This window comes from Battus philenor, unplaced genomic scaffold (assembly GCF_028537555.1).
Source record: "Battus philenor isolate CCGP_79_NKW_IND1 unplaced genomic scaffold, ilBatPhil1.0.hap1 SCAF_19, whole genome shotgun sequence".
NCBI classification, from domain to species: domain Eukaryota; kingdom Metazoa; phylum Arthropoda; class Insecta; order Lepidoptera; family Papilionidae; genus Battus; species Battus philenor.
Genome location: NW_027181681.1, coordinates 8228011 through 8245073, shown reverse-complemented (window position 1 = coordinate 8245073; position 17063 = coordinate 8228011). Strand labels below are relative to the sequence as shown.

Genomic DNA, 17063 nt, shown 5'->3' with positions numbered 1-17063 from the left:
TTTAATACATTAATGTAAAACCATTAAAATATACATAAATCTCATTCGAAGTGTTCTCTGTTGGCTGCAACATAGACTTTTTAACGTTGAGGCCAATTATCAATAGCAGCACGCACTCTTTCTATAGAAAAATTCTTTACTGCTTATCGTATGGATTGTTTAAGAGGCTCCAAATTATCATTTAGATCAGGACTAAATACCGGCTAGTTTACAGCTCTAACAAAGCCAGGAACTTCGTTTCGAACCCAGATTGGATGGACTGAGTTTTGTTGAAAGTACCATTCTTAGGTATTGAACATGGTGTTGTTAAGAGGCCTAAATACCTTCTCGAGAATGGTATATTGATTCACTTGTGCCGATCTTTTGATACCTTTTCCACCAAAATATACCCAGACACTCCTTCATAAATAACACCGCAGCAAACCATCTCTGAATTTGGATGATGCTCATGTTGTACTATATTGACTTATTAGGAAGCTTTTTAGAGCTTTTAGCAGTAGTAAATAAGGTCATTTTGTTTTTTTTTTAATATTGGACCATAGACAATATTTTTTTGTGATCTCTCTTTGCGTACTACCCCTTAAGCTGTGGTTTCGATTTCACCACCTTATTCTTTTTTTAAATTATTAGTTAAGAAGTGATCAGTGCGTCTCTTATAGACTGCTGTTCCTAAGTCATCTTTAAAATTGGCATGATTCTGGGTTCTATCTTCATTTCCCAAGATAAAATCTTTTACATTCGAGCCGGATTTCCACGAATTATTTCTCTTACTGCTTTGATCGTCTTTTTCGTAGAACGTGGAAGAATAGATCATTGTACCTATCAATAGCCTAACGACTTATATAAAGTATATGGATGATTTTAAAAATTGTTTTAGACACCATACCTACTTTATGTAATGCAATCACCACGATTCGATTTATCTTTATCACCCCAGTCCTTTTTAATATCACAAGACATTATACAAATAATAAGAAACACAAGTAAGAAAACACAATGAAAAATCATATAAAAAGTACAGAATCCAAATTGAAAAGTAATATTTTGTTAATTTTTTATTATTACAGTGTTTATGGTCAGACTAAGCATAAAAGCATAAAGAAAACTTTAATTGCTAACAAATCCAAACTGCCCTTTAATTAATGCCCCGGTCAACTAACATAATACTTTATATTAACGAGGTCAAACTTGATGATGCATTCTCGAGAAGCAAATCGTAAGAGAGGAAACGAAAACAATTTATTACCGTAATATCCACAGCGAATGAAAAACAAACCAAAGTACCTTAAAATTTTACAAGTACTAACAGTATTATGTTGCAATAAAGACTAAAATCTGCAAGGACATGAAACCTTTGTCACAATTTTGAGAAAATAATTTTTAAATAAACTGTTATATTTTAAATGAAATATCATAACGTAACCTATTTTGTCACGGAAAACTTCGCACACAGCTTGAAAAAAGGTAATAAAAGCTTAAACATAAAATTTGTAATTCATCGAGGTGATACAACGTTAAATATTAATGGGGTAACCAACATTATTCAAGCACGTAAAAATTGTAAAGCTATAACAATAGGTACTCGTACTTTTAATAAAAGAGAGCCACGACATGAATTCATTATTGCTATATCTGGAAAATTTTCAGAAAAAATAATAGTACATACATGGTCTGACTGATAGGTTCGATGACATATGTTATATTAGCACATCGTAGTATTGAATCGATGAAAGAGCTTATAAATTAACAAAGCTTAGTAGCAGATTAGCTAGAATGGTATCTGACTTGATTAATACCAGTAAGATGTTTGTTTATATAGCATCCTTGCATTGGGGCGTATTTGTGAATTATCTAAACTTTGACACGAACAAATATATTACTAAGTAACAAACACTAAAATAATTTTCATGCCAACGATCGTCTTGTATGCAATTTCATGTACTTCATTTACAGACAAAAACTCTGCTAGTTTTTTTTTTGCTAGAATAATAATAAAACGATTCTGTAGCTCCCGTATTAAAAAATTAAACCAAAATCACTACAAATATTCATTTAAGTAGGGACACAGAATGTCAGCACATTAAGCACTCTTCCAAGAAAATTTAAATTATTTTAGTATACAGAGTGTGAACAAACGTGTATATGCCCCGATTCCGTGATAAAGAGTCGTGGAAACATATAAAAACGAAAGATGATAATATGTTTTAATACATAACTGATTTGACAGCCTATTAATAATATCTAAGTTCGGTTTTATAGTTTTTAACTACAGAGGTTTTATATTATTAGGAGTACGGTGAAAAAATCTGTATGTACTTAGCGCTCTGTTTAGACATTCTAGGCACTATCGCCATCACATTTTCACATTCATAAAGATAATAAAATGTAACTCGATATTATTTTTACATATGAAATATACAACAATTTTAAATGTTTAAAAGTAAGTAAAATAATTTAAAACGCATATCAATAAAGTTTACACTTAGAAGTCATTTACTGCAATACAGTAGAGTTTAAATATAAATATAAAAGTAATCACGTCAAATGTATTATAAATAATTATATACATTGAGTGTTTAATATTATATAATTATAAATAATACTGGAAAGACCGAAGTAATATATTTTTTTCTTTTTTTCCTGTACATACAATGAATTATTATTTACCTGTTACAATGCTGATTTATATAACATGTGAAACGAGTGCTTTGGAACGCAATTATTTTATTCCAAAGAGAAATGATTGTTTACGTCAAGCCGTATAGTCGTATTGTTGAAACCAAATTAAAATTCCTTTTTATCAGTTCTCACTTATGTAACTCATTTAACTGAATATTCGTCTTAGCAAAAAAAACTGGCTATTTATAGACCTGGGTAATTTGAAAAAATGAATAATTTATTAAGATTTTACTTACTATTCTCATCAACTTTCTGCACATCTATTAAATCTGTAAATTACTTAGATACCTAATGTATAAAAACTGCGGTATTTTTTTTAAATACTTCTATTACGTCATGTCAAATCACCATAAATAATATTAGGGCTTCTTACTGTTTGTCATTTTTTGTCGTTAAATATGTTTTCATGTTTAAAAATGTTAAGTTAAATAAAAGATTATTACCAGAAATTTTTAAAGTTAATGCTTTAAAAATAAATGTGATTTCATTCTAAATAGCCACCTTCTAAAGGTTTAGGCAAGCATTTTGATTTCAATTAACAACAAAAAATTATTCAGTATGAAAACAATCGCAATTTTGTTTCGAAAATTGTAATTTATCAAAATTCATCGTTTATTTTTTTTTCCTGCCGCGTTTGTTTAAAACTTTGAAAAATCTAAAGCATAACAGTATTTTTATTGCTAATAACACCATAGAAAATAGCTGTAGAAACTAAAAACAAATGCTTCATTGTGGTCAAGATCTATTTAATGAAGTCTTATGTTTTGATAAAGCAAAAAGAGCGAATCAAAACTAATATAGACCCGAACTTATGTACACATACATAAAGCATAAATTACTGTCTATCGATTAATGAATATACTCATCGCAACAATGTCATAAATTTATAATTTTAACCAGTAAATAATTTGTTAATTGATGTCTATCCAAAGCTTTGATCTTTACGTGAACTTTTCAGAGCAAACCTACAAAATTTAGTTCTGTGCCTCTTCTGAGGCACTTACCGCCACTTGGTTAGAGTAAGAACGCGGATCAAAAGTTTTTTTTTACATTTTCATGGCATTTTTACGCCGCTTTCCCGTTTTTTTTTTCAATTTTATTTCATCGGTGAATTATTTTAAAAATTTTACTACATTTCAAAGTTGTTTAGATATGTAAATCTTTGATGTACAAAGTAAACAGCACAACAGTTTTTTGCCAACGATAACTAAAAATGTATTCAATACTAAAGTTTCAGTCACGACTTATCTGAAGACGTAATGTCGTGGTTAATTTTATTCACAAAGATGAGCAAAATATCCTTCCCGTATTTACGTTTAAAAGGAAATATTTATCTATTGTTAAATTTCAAATTGCTTTAAAATATTATGTCCTTTACTGGATCCGACACAAATTTTATTGAGGATTTTAATTTCATACTTATAAGATAGCATTCATTGGACCGATTTCGCGATATTTTTATCCACTATGTTTTTACTACGGCTAAATTTCCAAACTAGCTCAAAGTGCAACTAAACGCTCAAGAATTTTTCTATACTTATCACAAGATAATATAGATACTTATCATATATAATAACACTATACTAATGAAAAATAAATTGTCTTTCAATAGTTTTTGCAGGCTTTACATATTTCTAAAAAGAACGTTCCTGTGCTAAAACTTTTTTTTTAAATTACTCTTGAATAAGGAAAGACGAAAAATTAAAATAGTATTTTGATAAACATATTGTGTATAATGCTATTGTGACCTACAGTTGCCCACCTTTTGTCTTGGAACATTAACCTGCGACATTATCTAAGATTATTCATTGTGGTTTCTGTATGCACAATTTTATTTCTGCCGTGTAAACAACTTAGCAGCCTTGAATATTGAAACAATGGCATACTAAGGTTAAGTGTAAAGCGGGTGGGACGCGCTGAGGTGGTTTCGTCCCTCCTGAAGAGGGCACCTCGGCCTCTCCTCTCTTATCTCGAGTCCTCTTCAACCTTTGCCAACGCTGCCGTCTAAATTCTCCACTTCAATAGACCACTGGACTCAATTGTACAATAAACTTTCAATAAATAATCGGCTATCCTGTCTTGACAAAAAGAAATCCTATGGGTCCTGATTCTCAAGTATTATTCAGTCCTATTGAAGAATATATTGTACTAACTCAATAATCGAAGCAGTTATTGCAATTTGATTTATAAACAGCGTGAGAGGCAATTTTGGATATATTATTGTTAAAATAAAATTATCTTGAATAATGCTGCATCATGTAATTGTTATGGGCATTCAAACTTACCAAAATTCATCATTATTCACATTACCACCATGACCGGTATTACGCCCGCATCCTTCAACTTCCCCCGACCTTGGCTGTGTTGTCGCTCCAACTAGTGGGAAGGCCTGCCTGCTAACTTTATTATCATAAAGCTACGAGTTGAACGGCACATTCTACCTGTGTAAGTGATAAGCCCTGCCCAATTTATTTGAACCCAAGAATCATTTTTTTTTCTAATAGCTCTTCGAATTATTTTAAAAGTTGCCTCACCCATACAAAGCTAAATATTAGATTAAAAACATACCGTAAGCAACTACTCGGTTTGGTTAAAAACATCGCAACTAATGTAAAATATTCAATATTATTCCAAGAGCACGTACATGAACACTGGCGCTTATACAACAATTTAAAATGTAGCATTATGAATATATTTCTATGACTCTGTTAAAAGCTTGTTTCAATTATACATTTATTTATTTATATATATACATATATGTGTGTGTGTGTGTGTGTGTATATAATTATATTTTTTACTGTGTTATATAATTTTGAACTTTAGAGGGAAACCAGTTTTTTCCTGTTACAAATTAAATGAATATTTCATTTTATTTTTATTGCTTCCTATCATATACATGATAATAGACAGGTTTAAATAATTTTGAAAATTTTAACATGAAACTAAGATCTTGAATCATGGCGGTTTATATCATCTCCATTAAATAAACATACATGTAACATATCAGCAGATAAGAAATAAATCAAATATTCGTTTAATATTGTTATTTCTTGATGCTTCTGAATTAAATATTTAGTTTTAGTAACGAATAATACTTGAATTAAAAGAGAAATTAAATGCATCCTATATTAAAGGGCTGTTTACCTACTCTAAAATTAAATATATGCTTCATAAATTGTAGAAGTTAACAGTTATTTACAAATACATAACTTTATATTTGCAAGTGTAGTCCAATGACATTTAATCATGATGTATTCGTTCACTGTGTTTCAAAATTGTTTATTTTGTATATGACAATTAGTTCAGGCTACTGGAATATCACTAGGAACTGAAAGGTGCACTGAACATAAAATTAAAAATAGGAGAAGTGAATTTTTGAGATTACTTTCAACATTATTTAGAATCTGTTCTAGCGAACAACCTTTATGCTAATTTTTAAAAGAAAAATGAATGTGAAATTAAAGTCACCGTACGTTAAAATCTTTTGTTTTAAAATTACAGAGCTTGTTACATGCCATAATCCTAATATACCTGCGCATTAAAACATTCAGCATACTAAATGTTTGCTTACATCTCCACAGACATAATATTGTTACTAACTGTTGCATTATCCGCTGCAAAACCACGCTTTGTTCTATTTTGTAAACAGATCTAAAACGTCAGAGTTTGGCTCTAAATTTTCATATGACTATGCCCATAAGACGATTAACCGCGCTAATCCCGGGCATCAGTTCATCAAACGAATCACACGTCGTTCCGTTCATTGAAACAATAAAACCAGTGTGGTGCGAATTTTGACCGTTCCGGGAGACTAGTGGTTTAGACAGGATACTTACTTCCTGTTTCCTTTTCGTTTACCTTGTTATCAAGATTGCTGTTCCTGTGTTAGGAGGATGAAATTTTGAATTATAATTTTAATGTTCCCTTATATTACTTCCACTTACCACGAATGTGATTGGATTATATCGGATATGTATTTAGGGTTACAAAAGGCTTAGACGAAAAATAATGTAAATATATCTATACCTAATCTAGCCAGGAACATTGGTACAAGGTAAAATCTTTTTTAACACATAAAATATGTATTACAGTTGTGTTTTGTTTTTAAACGAATATAATAATATTAAAAATAAATGTAGTAAATTCAAAATTATCTTCATTCGGTTGAATAAAGTCTTTTTTTGAGGTCAATTATATTAAAATGAGTCACGCAATCTCTTCATGGAAAAATTCTTCACTGGCAGTATCATGAGTTATTTCAGGGATCTTTAATTATCGTCGCATTAATAATGTCATCTCTCTGAAAGTGATCATAAATCATGATTCAACTGAAAAATATCGGGACTACATTACGCGCAAACCAACTCTGATGAAGTCTGAAACGTAGATTTTATGGAACGTAATGTTGTTAATAGGTTTAACTACATTCTAATGAACCGTTTACCACAATCGCAGTTACTCCTTAGTAACTAACAAACCTCTATACCGTCACTGAAATCGAATAATATCCGCTTTGTACTCTGCTGACTCCGGAAGCTTGGAGTGTAAACCAAAAATTATTAACACATTGCCTAGTAGCAAAACTTTTTCGTCAGGAATTTTTGTTTTTACATCTCCTTTTCCATTATACGTATGACGTAACTTTGATGTTATCCCCTTATTAATGTTTATGATATTAGTTAAATATGACCACTACAATAATAAAATTAAAAATTAATAGCAATTTAGAAAAACATTCTATATTTTGCTCTCAGACAGTATTTTTTCTATTTATTCCCGTCTCTACTGCGATCGTCCTTTTTCGTACAAATATTATGTGGAAGGTCAAATCTTTTTCTATCACAAACAATGATGGTTTTATTATTACACCCGAATAAATCGAATGTTTCGACCGATATCGAGCGGAAAGTTTCTGGAACCGCATTTGGCTCTATACCTACATTGTGTTATGCTAAATAGTTCGGTTCATTTTATCAGTCCTCTCCGCGTTATTATCATAAAAACATGAATTGGTGCAAAATCAATAAAACATAATGAATATTCATGAAATATGTTAAATTCCAAATAGAAATATATTATTACTTTTTTTATAAATGCATCAACAATTATTATCAGATATAGACAATATTTATGTACAGAGTGTCTGGTTTCAAACTTAAATAAAATCTCTGTATTGTTAATAGCGATCTGGTATCCACCAGATCGCAGAGGTGGTCTAAAGGAATAAATAGAGTTCGTGGATTGTTATAATAAACTTTGGGGTAGCTCCTTAAAAAAATCCAGTGAAGTTAAGTAGGTTGACCTCAGAGACTCCACGATATCCACAAAACGTCTGGTCAGTTTTCGGTAAAAGCTTTCTGAAACAAAATCATCGATGCTCTGGTCGTGTATGCTGGCACACAATCCTGTTGCAACTAATAGTGAGATGAGTACGATGGACAAATTCGCAGATTCGGCTAAAAGAAATACCTTATCATGACTTGATAATTCGTCCCCTGGTTTCAAGCATATTCAGAGTAGACCAGTAACTGCTATCTTCCTTGTTGGCTTGTCTATTTAAGTAAAATGAGCCTCTTCGAACAGAAAAATGGAATTTAATCCAACCCAGTATTGTTTAGCAAAAATTTTTTCGTGAAACTAAGTCACTTCTATGAGTTCTTGAAGAATTCGTATTTTAAAAGAACGAATCTTCAGATCTCTTTTTGAAATTTCATGAATAATTGCTCTTGAAAGTGTCAGCGAGGTTGCCCGTTTCCGTATTGAAGATTGTGGATTTTTACGTAAACAACTTTCAACCAGTTCAATATTTTCGAGGGTACTTGAATATCGACTGGACCATGGGATGTTCATAACTAAAGCAGTTGCGCTACGAATTAAATTTACACGCGGTCCATCACTTTTACATAAATACATAAATCTGCCACCAGGCACTCTGTTGAAACGCTAATCGTTGAACTGCTGACTCGTGTCGAAGTCGAGCACTAAAAACACTCAAATAAAAGGCCAGGCAATAAAGTGGTATACGGCAATTGGGTGTTACTTTGCACATAAATGAAAAATCATTACTTTTACATTGCATAAACATACAAGTACACGATTCATCAATTTTCTCCATACTGAATACCATATTCTTGAGTCTGATGTTACAAGGACTATTGATTTTGGTACATGTGCAAGAGATCAAAGTTGTACAGAAGAAAATATGTCCATGTAAATCCCTGTAAACTTAATAAACCGACAAAAAAGTGTGAGAACTATAAAGTTATTACGAAACAATGGCAGCTTTATGTTTATTGGATGGTAAAATTCTTCGCTTCTTCCGTAAATATCTAAGGAATGAGCTTAGTTCGACTGTCGATCGATAGAGTAAAAACATCAAAAAATAAGTAAATAAAAGTAGAAATACAAGTACGCCATTGACTATTTGAGTCCTTGGTGTTTAAGATCTTTGTCCTTGGATAGAATTAAAGATTAACGTCTTAACGTAACGTCTATCTTAAGATATGTCAAGACAGTGAACAGCATAATTGATGATTTCAATCGAACCTCATTCTCTGCCATTAAATATGTAAGTAAATGTAGTAATATCATTGAATATTTATTATATTGCTCGGATCAACCAACCAGATTTCAAAATTTGTCTCTTTGAAGGTAAATTACATTAACATATTAACAATAGTCATCTGAGAGGTAATATTAATAATATGACTATGTCGAACAAACGACTGCATGAAGCATTCGTCCCAGGTGTACAGTCTGTCCATTTTGCTTGAACATAGCAATAATGTATAATTACTGACATCTCGCAGACTCGTTATTACAACATTAAATATGCAATGCAGCGACGGAGGTCTGATGTTAATCTCGATAAAATATATTAACATGGGCGTATTATAAATATATAAAAAGAGATAGCCGCTCGGGATTTAAGATTTTGGAGTGGAGATCAACGTCAACCGCAACGTAAGACGTAGACAAATAACCTTGTGAAGGTCATCCGAAGACCCTGGATGCAGGCTGCTTCTAACCAGTCCTATTGAAAATATATGTGGGAGATCTATGTCCAGCAATGGACGTGGAAATGATGATAATAATTATAAATTTTGTTTAATTATCAAATGTTTAAAGAACTTCATAACATTACAAAGAAAATGTTATCAACCATGCAATTTTATATATTTGCAGTTATAACTTGTAGTTATAGTTTGCAGTCATTCAAGCATTCGACAATCTAAAATTTAACTCGAGTTCCTCTACATCTTCACTTTCATCATCATGCATTTGAATGTACTAAGCATATAATAACGTGTTTTACTGAAAAATGCATTTAATCATTGATTTTAATCAATGGTTTGTTATTTTTAATTATAAAACAGAAACAGAGATTACAGTAGGAAACTCAATCATTATTCCTAACAAGGTGAGGCACGTGTATATTTACAATTTGTATATTAAGTAGATCCGAGACAAGGACACCCAACACGTGGTGATTTAATAAATCATAGCGGAATACAATCAAATATTTGAATGTTCACGGTACTAGTTGTTTTATAAATTTTAAGATAAGTTAATTAGATATAGAAATAAATATTGCGCAAAACTCGTCCAATGGAGCTAATTTTTCTTTTAATATATCCGTTAAGGCACAAGGTTTAATGAGCTTAGTGTTTAAAACGATCCAGGTGGACCCCGGTACCACGGCATACGCGACGGAGGTCAATTATGGGTAAAAGAGGAGGTTTACAATTCATAAACAGGGATCCTCGAAAATTTATCTACGTTCAACAGTGATGAACTAAAATGTTGGCTTAACTTCACCCATAGCTGTTCAGATAATATTTAAAGAAGCTCTGCAACTGTTACTTTAAAATGTTGCATATTACATATAAGAGTTTAGAAAATACAGTACAAATGTAGCTGCGGAAGGACCACCTTAACCAGCTAAATTTTGAAAGTAGTCTATCAGATAAAAGTCTGAGAACCTTTGGTTTGATAAAAACGATAATATAACAATTGTACGGAAAATAAGTGAAAACACACTTTCTCATAAAACCACAGAACAGGCCAAAAAGAGCGTGTCATTGTGTAAGGATGTAAACATACCGAAAAAATTGTGCACATTAGTCCATTACTATGAAAATCTAATCACGTTATTATAAGGTCAGTTTTTTTTTATTATTAAGGCAATTAATTAAAAAAGTGATCGCTGTGAAATACTCTTTACTTACTTTATTTTTGCTTTTGGACTGCTGTTAGCCAATAAGTTTTAACAATCCGATATCTAAATATCTAATAGATTCAGGCGTTACCTCGCGGAAGTCCAACCTTACTAAGAAAAGAACTATTATATAGCTACTTCCGCTATGCAGCAGTAGTCATACAACGAAGTGCATGACTACTGCCTCTACTTCTGAGGATGCCTCGTGGAGGAGTGAAACACGTGTAGAGTAGATTAACGGTGGTAGTTGTGTTTCGCATTGTTTATCGCACGCGCACTTATCAGCGGGCTGGCGGTGCACTTCATTGCATGACTACTATTACATAGCGGAAGTAACTATGTATTAGTCCCTTTTTTAATTCGATGTTTGTTGAGGCAGCTGGCTTGATAGTAAATATAGACAGCAGCATAGTAAAAAAATATTTACAACTAAGCTGAAAAGAAATTATTTTAGAAAACAATTTTATTATAATTAATTATTTGTATATAGAATACATAACAACTCAGGTATTTATTATTAAGCATGACGACGTTTATTGTTATTGTTCTACTCATTAGCAATACAGCGATGCTTTACTTGCATGTGTCACTAATTTAATCCGGATTTACCTTAAAATTTCCAAAAAAAATTATCCACTTTGAAAAAGGATTTTCCACCGGGAGTATTTATATAGGCTACACGAGAGAATCTCTCTACACCAAGCAGAAATGAATAGTTACGAATGCAGGGATCGACGAAAATTAATAGTGTCCATACAAGCTAGAAGCTAAAATGAGAATTACACATGAAATTATTTGTCATACTGTATATTGTTTTTATAAGCGTTTGTTTTTTTATATACTTGTTCACAATGTATATAACACTAAATTAAACTAATTAGGAAATGTTATTTCAATCAAAAGTAATAATACATTTGTCTACGTCATTACGGTCATGAATGAGCTCATTCTAATAGTTATTACATACCAAAAATCTTCCACAAAACACTTGATGTAACTAGTTAAGGAATTAAAGTCTAGATTGCTTTTACAGACATTCTTTTATCTCATAACAGAAGTTGTGTTTTGCCTATAATTATTAGTTTTACTACAAGTTAATCATGTTGAAAGTAAAAAACACATAATATATTATTTTATTTATTATTATAATAAACTTAAAAATATAAATGTTTAAGTGATATCTTTATAACATTTTTCACTTTTTATACGCCAGTTATAAATTACTATCGCAGATCACTTTTAAATCGATAACGTCATAACTAATACCGTAAATGCACACTATTTATAGTACCCGGCGATAAATATTGCACATCGACCTTTGGAAAGAGACAGTCGGCTAATTTCGTATATTATAGTTTTAGTTATCAAATACGTGTAAAGAATGGCGGTAGTCAAATCGCAAGCTGTTAGTTCCTTGTAAAGGCACCAAATATTAAGACATTGAATGACAAAAACCAAACAAAGGGCTAAGACCGGGTTATACGTTTGCTTGAAGCAAGAAACTGTTTAAATAAAATGGAAAATCAGTTCTTGGATGTGCAAGCTAAGGTAAGCATGAGATTGTCGCGTATGTAAATTTTTTTAACAATTTTAAACTTATTAACGTTCGTTAAACATATCGGATGATGATAATGTATGCAGATCGCCCCCTAACAGTACAAGTAGACTACTATTGAAAAAACAATTGCAATGATTAAGGTTAAGATTGTGCCGCTACTGACTTGCTGAAATGAGAAATATATTAAAGACAACTAATTTTCTTTAGCACAGTATATATTATTATATATAATTCATTTGCATCGTGTTTATATTAATTTTTGTTATTTCACGAGATAATGCATTAAAAATTCATAAATTGTTTAATAATTTCACTTAGCCATCAAATTAAATTAATATATAAACTTTACCAGAGACAACTAAACCTCTTCTAAACTCATCAAACCTCAATGTTTTATTTTATGTAGATGGATGTCACTACAGACCCCTCTTGTGTGACCAGTATAATTAATTGGATATTTAAAAATTTAAGAAACTTGGTATTAAAGATACTAGGAAAGAGCAATGTTGTAGGGAATACTAAAATATTTCTATCCTGTTAAAATTACCTCGACTTGAATTACCCGTTCGCTATAAACATTTTAAGGTTATTAAAGTTCGGATTTCATACCAATCTTTTGAAAAGTTATATTCATGCGTTCGTTACGCTTACACTAGGATAACGGACTATTCAACGATAAGAATAAGTAGCAGATTGCAACGTAGCTATTAGTTACACAAAGGAATGTTTACGTATTATACATCGCAATGGCCAAGTGCATCGAATTAGGGTTAATTAAACCAATGAGGATTTATGGTCCTTTGCAGCAATGTTTCTACGCATATTTATACATTATTACGTAATAATTGTAATGTCATTGATTTTAGTGGTAAGTCATTACAAATTTGTTGATGTGGTAAATTTCAAACCAGTACGCAATGTAAACATCTGTTAAACAACACATACTTACAGTAATACTATACACTGACTACATAAATTAAAACCCAAAACTTCGAATTAAAATGTACATATATAAATGCATCAAATTTTGGTAATTCGTCTTATTCAAAAGTAGTCTACGTAAGTAAATCCGCATACGGATAGAACGTCGATAGAACACGTAAAGTTTATGAGACTGTTGATTTTAAATGTATAAAATAATTTTATATAGTAATCATTACCTATACGGTAGATGAATAAGCGCTTTTTGTTCGTATGCAATTTTGAGGATAATAACTAGCCAGCGTTAAGAAATAAATTAGTTATCAACAGTAATGTAAAAATATTGACCTGAACATTACATTTTCATCGCCAAGGAAATTCAATCGAGCGTCGGATTTAATTCATAAGCTATAAAAACATTACTACATTCATCTTCAATATTTAAAAACAACGCTTCTAACGATGACATTTGCACGGTAGGGATTATATCCGTGTAGGTGTATAGTGCTGTTACTGTAGTGTAATATTAGTTGTGCGAAGGGAGGATTAATCAGCGGTCGGAAGCGACACGGGCCTCTCCTAGCTGACGATACCGCTCAGAGGGCCCTATTCTTTTTTCCGTAACGAGGGAGAAGCTGTCATCCGTGATGCCAAGCTAAGGTCCATTGATGTCTATATCCGAATACGAGCCTAAATACTCGGAACCGGAGGTGTAGTCTCAGAAGCCGTCACTCAACTTCGGATCTTCGGCGAGAGAGGGTTTTGGCGTTGCATAGCGTCGCGCACGTCCGATCGTTTCAAACGCTGATCTCGACCCACTGGACGCCGCAGTGCGCAGTCATGATAGACATGGATAGGTCCCCACTAAGTGGACCAATAACATAGTTAAGCTCATGGGAAATTGCTGGATGCGGGCACTAGAAGACTAACCATCGAGGCGATCTTTGGCCATGCAGCGGGTGTCTATTGAGTGATATGATGATGATGATTATGATAGTATACAGTAGTTCCTGGGATAATGAGCCTGGCTCATGACTTCGGGACAAGTTACAACCGTACGATCGTAAATCGATTTTTTTGTTATATTTAATGTAATAAAAACGCGTTCACAATCATCCGCGAGTAAAAAATGCAATTCAGCGCTGCGTTTAATTTGTAAGCTATAAAAACATTACTACGTCGAAAATCAATTAAAGATTAAATGAAAAAATTTAAACTGTTTATTGATTTTGTAAGAAAACTTATTTTTCTTTGAACTGAGTGCGACTGTATTTATTCCTGCTATAAAATAATATTTTACCACAAAAGTATACAGAAGGACTTATATCGCTCTCATAATTCCTACCATGCAAACTAAACGACTGTTCATGCAGTCACTTGCTCTTCCCATCATTGCTTAGGCTTATATCTGTTAATCGGATTTCAACAAAGACCTCCATAAAAATCTGAACTTTATATATCCTGTGTCGGTCAATGCCTGTATTCAATACTCTTACACATAAATTTGTTGTGTTTATTGATCATGAAAATTAGGATCTCAAAAGTACTAAGCCACCACTTTTAAGGAATGATACATTTGAACATTCCAACATTAACACGGACAAAATGAGATTTAGCTCTGAAAGAATATTTATTTTACAATTAGGAGCAAAACGACGAATCTTTACTTGTTATATATAATTTATCCAAAATATTATCTATCCCCGGTAATTAAATAAATATAATATAAACGTCAATGATTCTTTGTTACTGAAAATGTGACTTTTTTATTTATAGAAATGTGAAGTCAGGTGAATCCATTTCTTATTTTATAATAAACTATGTTTGTCCGTTAATTTTACAGGATTTTCTAATGTAGTAACATATTCACAAAATTCATTATTATTAACATTAGACCCTTTCATACAATTTCAGATTCTACTGGGACCTATGTATGCTACTGCTATTGGTTGCCAACCTGATCATTCTACCTGTTGCTATCTCCTTCTTCAACGACGACCTCAGCACCCGGTGGATTGCGTTCAACTGTCTATCTGACACTATATTTCTTATAGATATCGTTGTTAATTTTAGAACAGGTATGTTCACTTTTTGTCAGTCAACCGTTTGATCATAAACTGTAGGTGTTAGTTAAATTAATGATTATCTTTTAGGTATAATGCAGCAAGACAACGCGGAACAAGTGATATTAGACCCCAAGTTGATAGCCAAGCACTATTTGAGGACGTGGTTCTTCCTTGACCTCATCTCTAGTATACCACTAGATTATATTTTCTTGATCTTCAATCAGGTAAACGTACGTTGCAATTTGGCCGTGTTTCTTTTATTATAGACTTAACTGTCTTTTATGTTTTGATATTCTGTTTCAGCTTGGGTCTTCATTTGTTTTATAGCAAACATTGTACTTTTGGGTTTTGTTTGTTTTTTTTATTGTTTCTCATTGTGATTTTTATACGACTGCCATGAAAACGTACAACGCGCCACCGTGTTAATGTCGCATATTTTAGGGGTCTATCAAAATTAAGGTTTGATTGGCACTCTAGTTTCCTCTTTCGAAGCCTCCAAGCGCATAACTTAATTTCTTGATACTTTACTGCCTGCACGGTTAACATGAGCAGCCCATATGTATCAATTTTTAGTTTCTTCGCCCGCGAAGGCATTACCGTCGACCTTGTAATAATGATCGTATGGGGTGCTAATTCCTTTCTTAACGTTTGGTCTCTCTTAGCACATTTCCACTTTGTGCACCGGCCACTTTCCGAACTAAAATGTAACTATCGCACATACCTTTGTTCGTACTCTGAATAATATTTTGCTACTGCTATGACTCTATGCACGTCAACTGTTAATATGTAAAATTTCCTATTTTCTTTATCATATTTTCCCCCTTGTTAATTATCAAGATGCATGATGTTTATAAAGCTTCTTCTTTATATATTTTACCCTTTTCGGGAGTTTGAATAATTTATATTTGTACATGTTTTTGGTTTTATACACAATTTTCTCAATTAGTTTTGCACCTAAATGTTTTGTTTGTTTTTTATTTATTATGGTTATAAGAAACACGACCAAATTGTTACATTTTTGATATTTATATATAGTGAATACAAAAATTATCCAAATTTAGTTTTATTACAAAATTCTATAGCTTTAACAGCTTGTACCAACTTGTCAAACTCTTTTTAAAGAAAGTTATATCTAATTTAAGACTACTTAACGTACATATATTTAAATTATCTTTAACTAAATGCTTGAGCACTTTTCTTTGGCTGAGACTATTACTGGCAAAAGTTTTGCATGTCTTTTTCACGCCAATTGTAAAAAAAACAGCGACTTTTAAGTAAGGTGCCTCAAGGAAATCTGCAGTTTCTTTGAGCATCGATGTGAGCATCGCATTTGTCTTTAATATAACTTAATAATGTTCGCAGGACTTTAGTGAAAGCTTTCAAATACTCCACGCGGGACGAGCGCTTAGGATACTGCGGCTAGCCAAGCTGTTGTCACTGGTGCGACTGTTGCGACTCTCTAGGCTCGTCAGATATGTATCGCAGTGGGAGGAAGTATATGTAAGCCATCATCTCTTCTAGCCGTCACTTCTGCAACGTCGATTACCTAATCACTAACACTGCTCTAACGACATGACGCTCACATTTACTAACACGACATGATTAAACACCCTACTAATAT

At 32.2% G+C, this 17063-nt stretch overlaps 1 protein-coding gene across 9 annotated transcripts in view; it reads left to right on the top strand.

The window, feature by feature from the left end:
• Positions 1–17063, top strand: part of Ih (hyperpolarization activated cyclic nucleotide gated potassium channel Ih) — a 151612-nt gene that overhangs the window by 128649 nt on the left and 5900 nt on the right. For 7 of the 9 annotated variants that reach the window (XM_068763992.1, XM_068763994.1, XM_068764001.1 and 4 more), the window contains 3 exons: positions 15291–15454; positions 15530–15672; positions 16805–16942. In XM_068763992.1, the coding sequence (XP_068620093.1) occupies positions 15291–15454; positions 15530–15672; positions 16805–16942 (445 nt within the window). The remainder of the gene's footprint in view (positions 1–15290; positions 15455–15529; positions 15673–16804; positions 16943–17063) is intronic. The other 2 variants (XM_068763993.1, XM_068763995.1) reach the window with 1 other exon arrangement.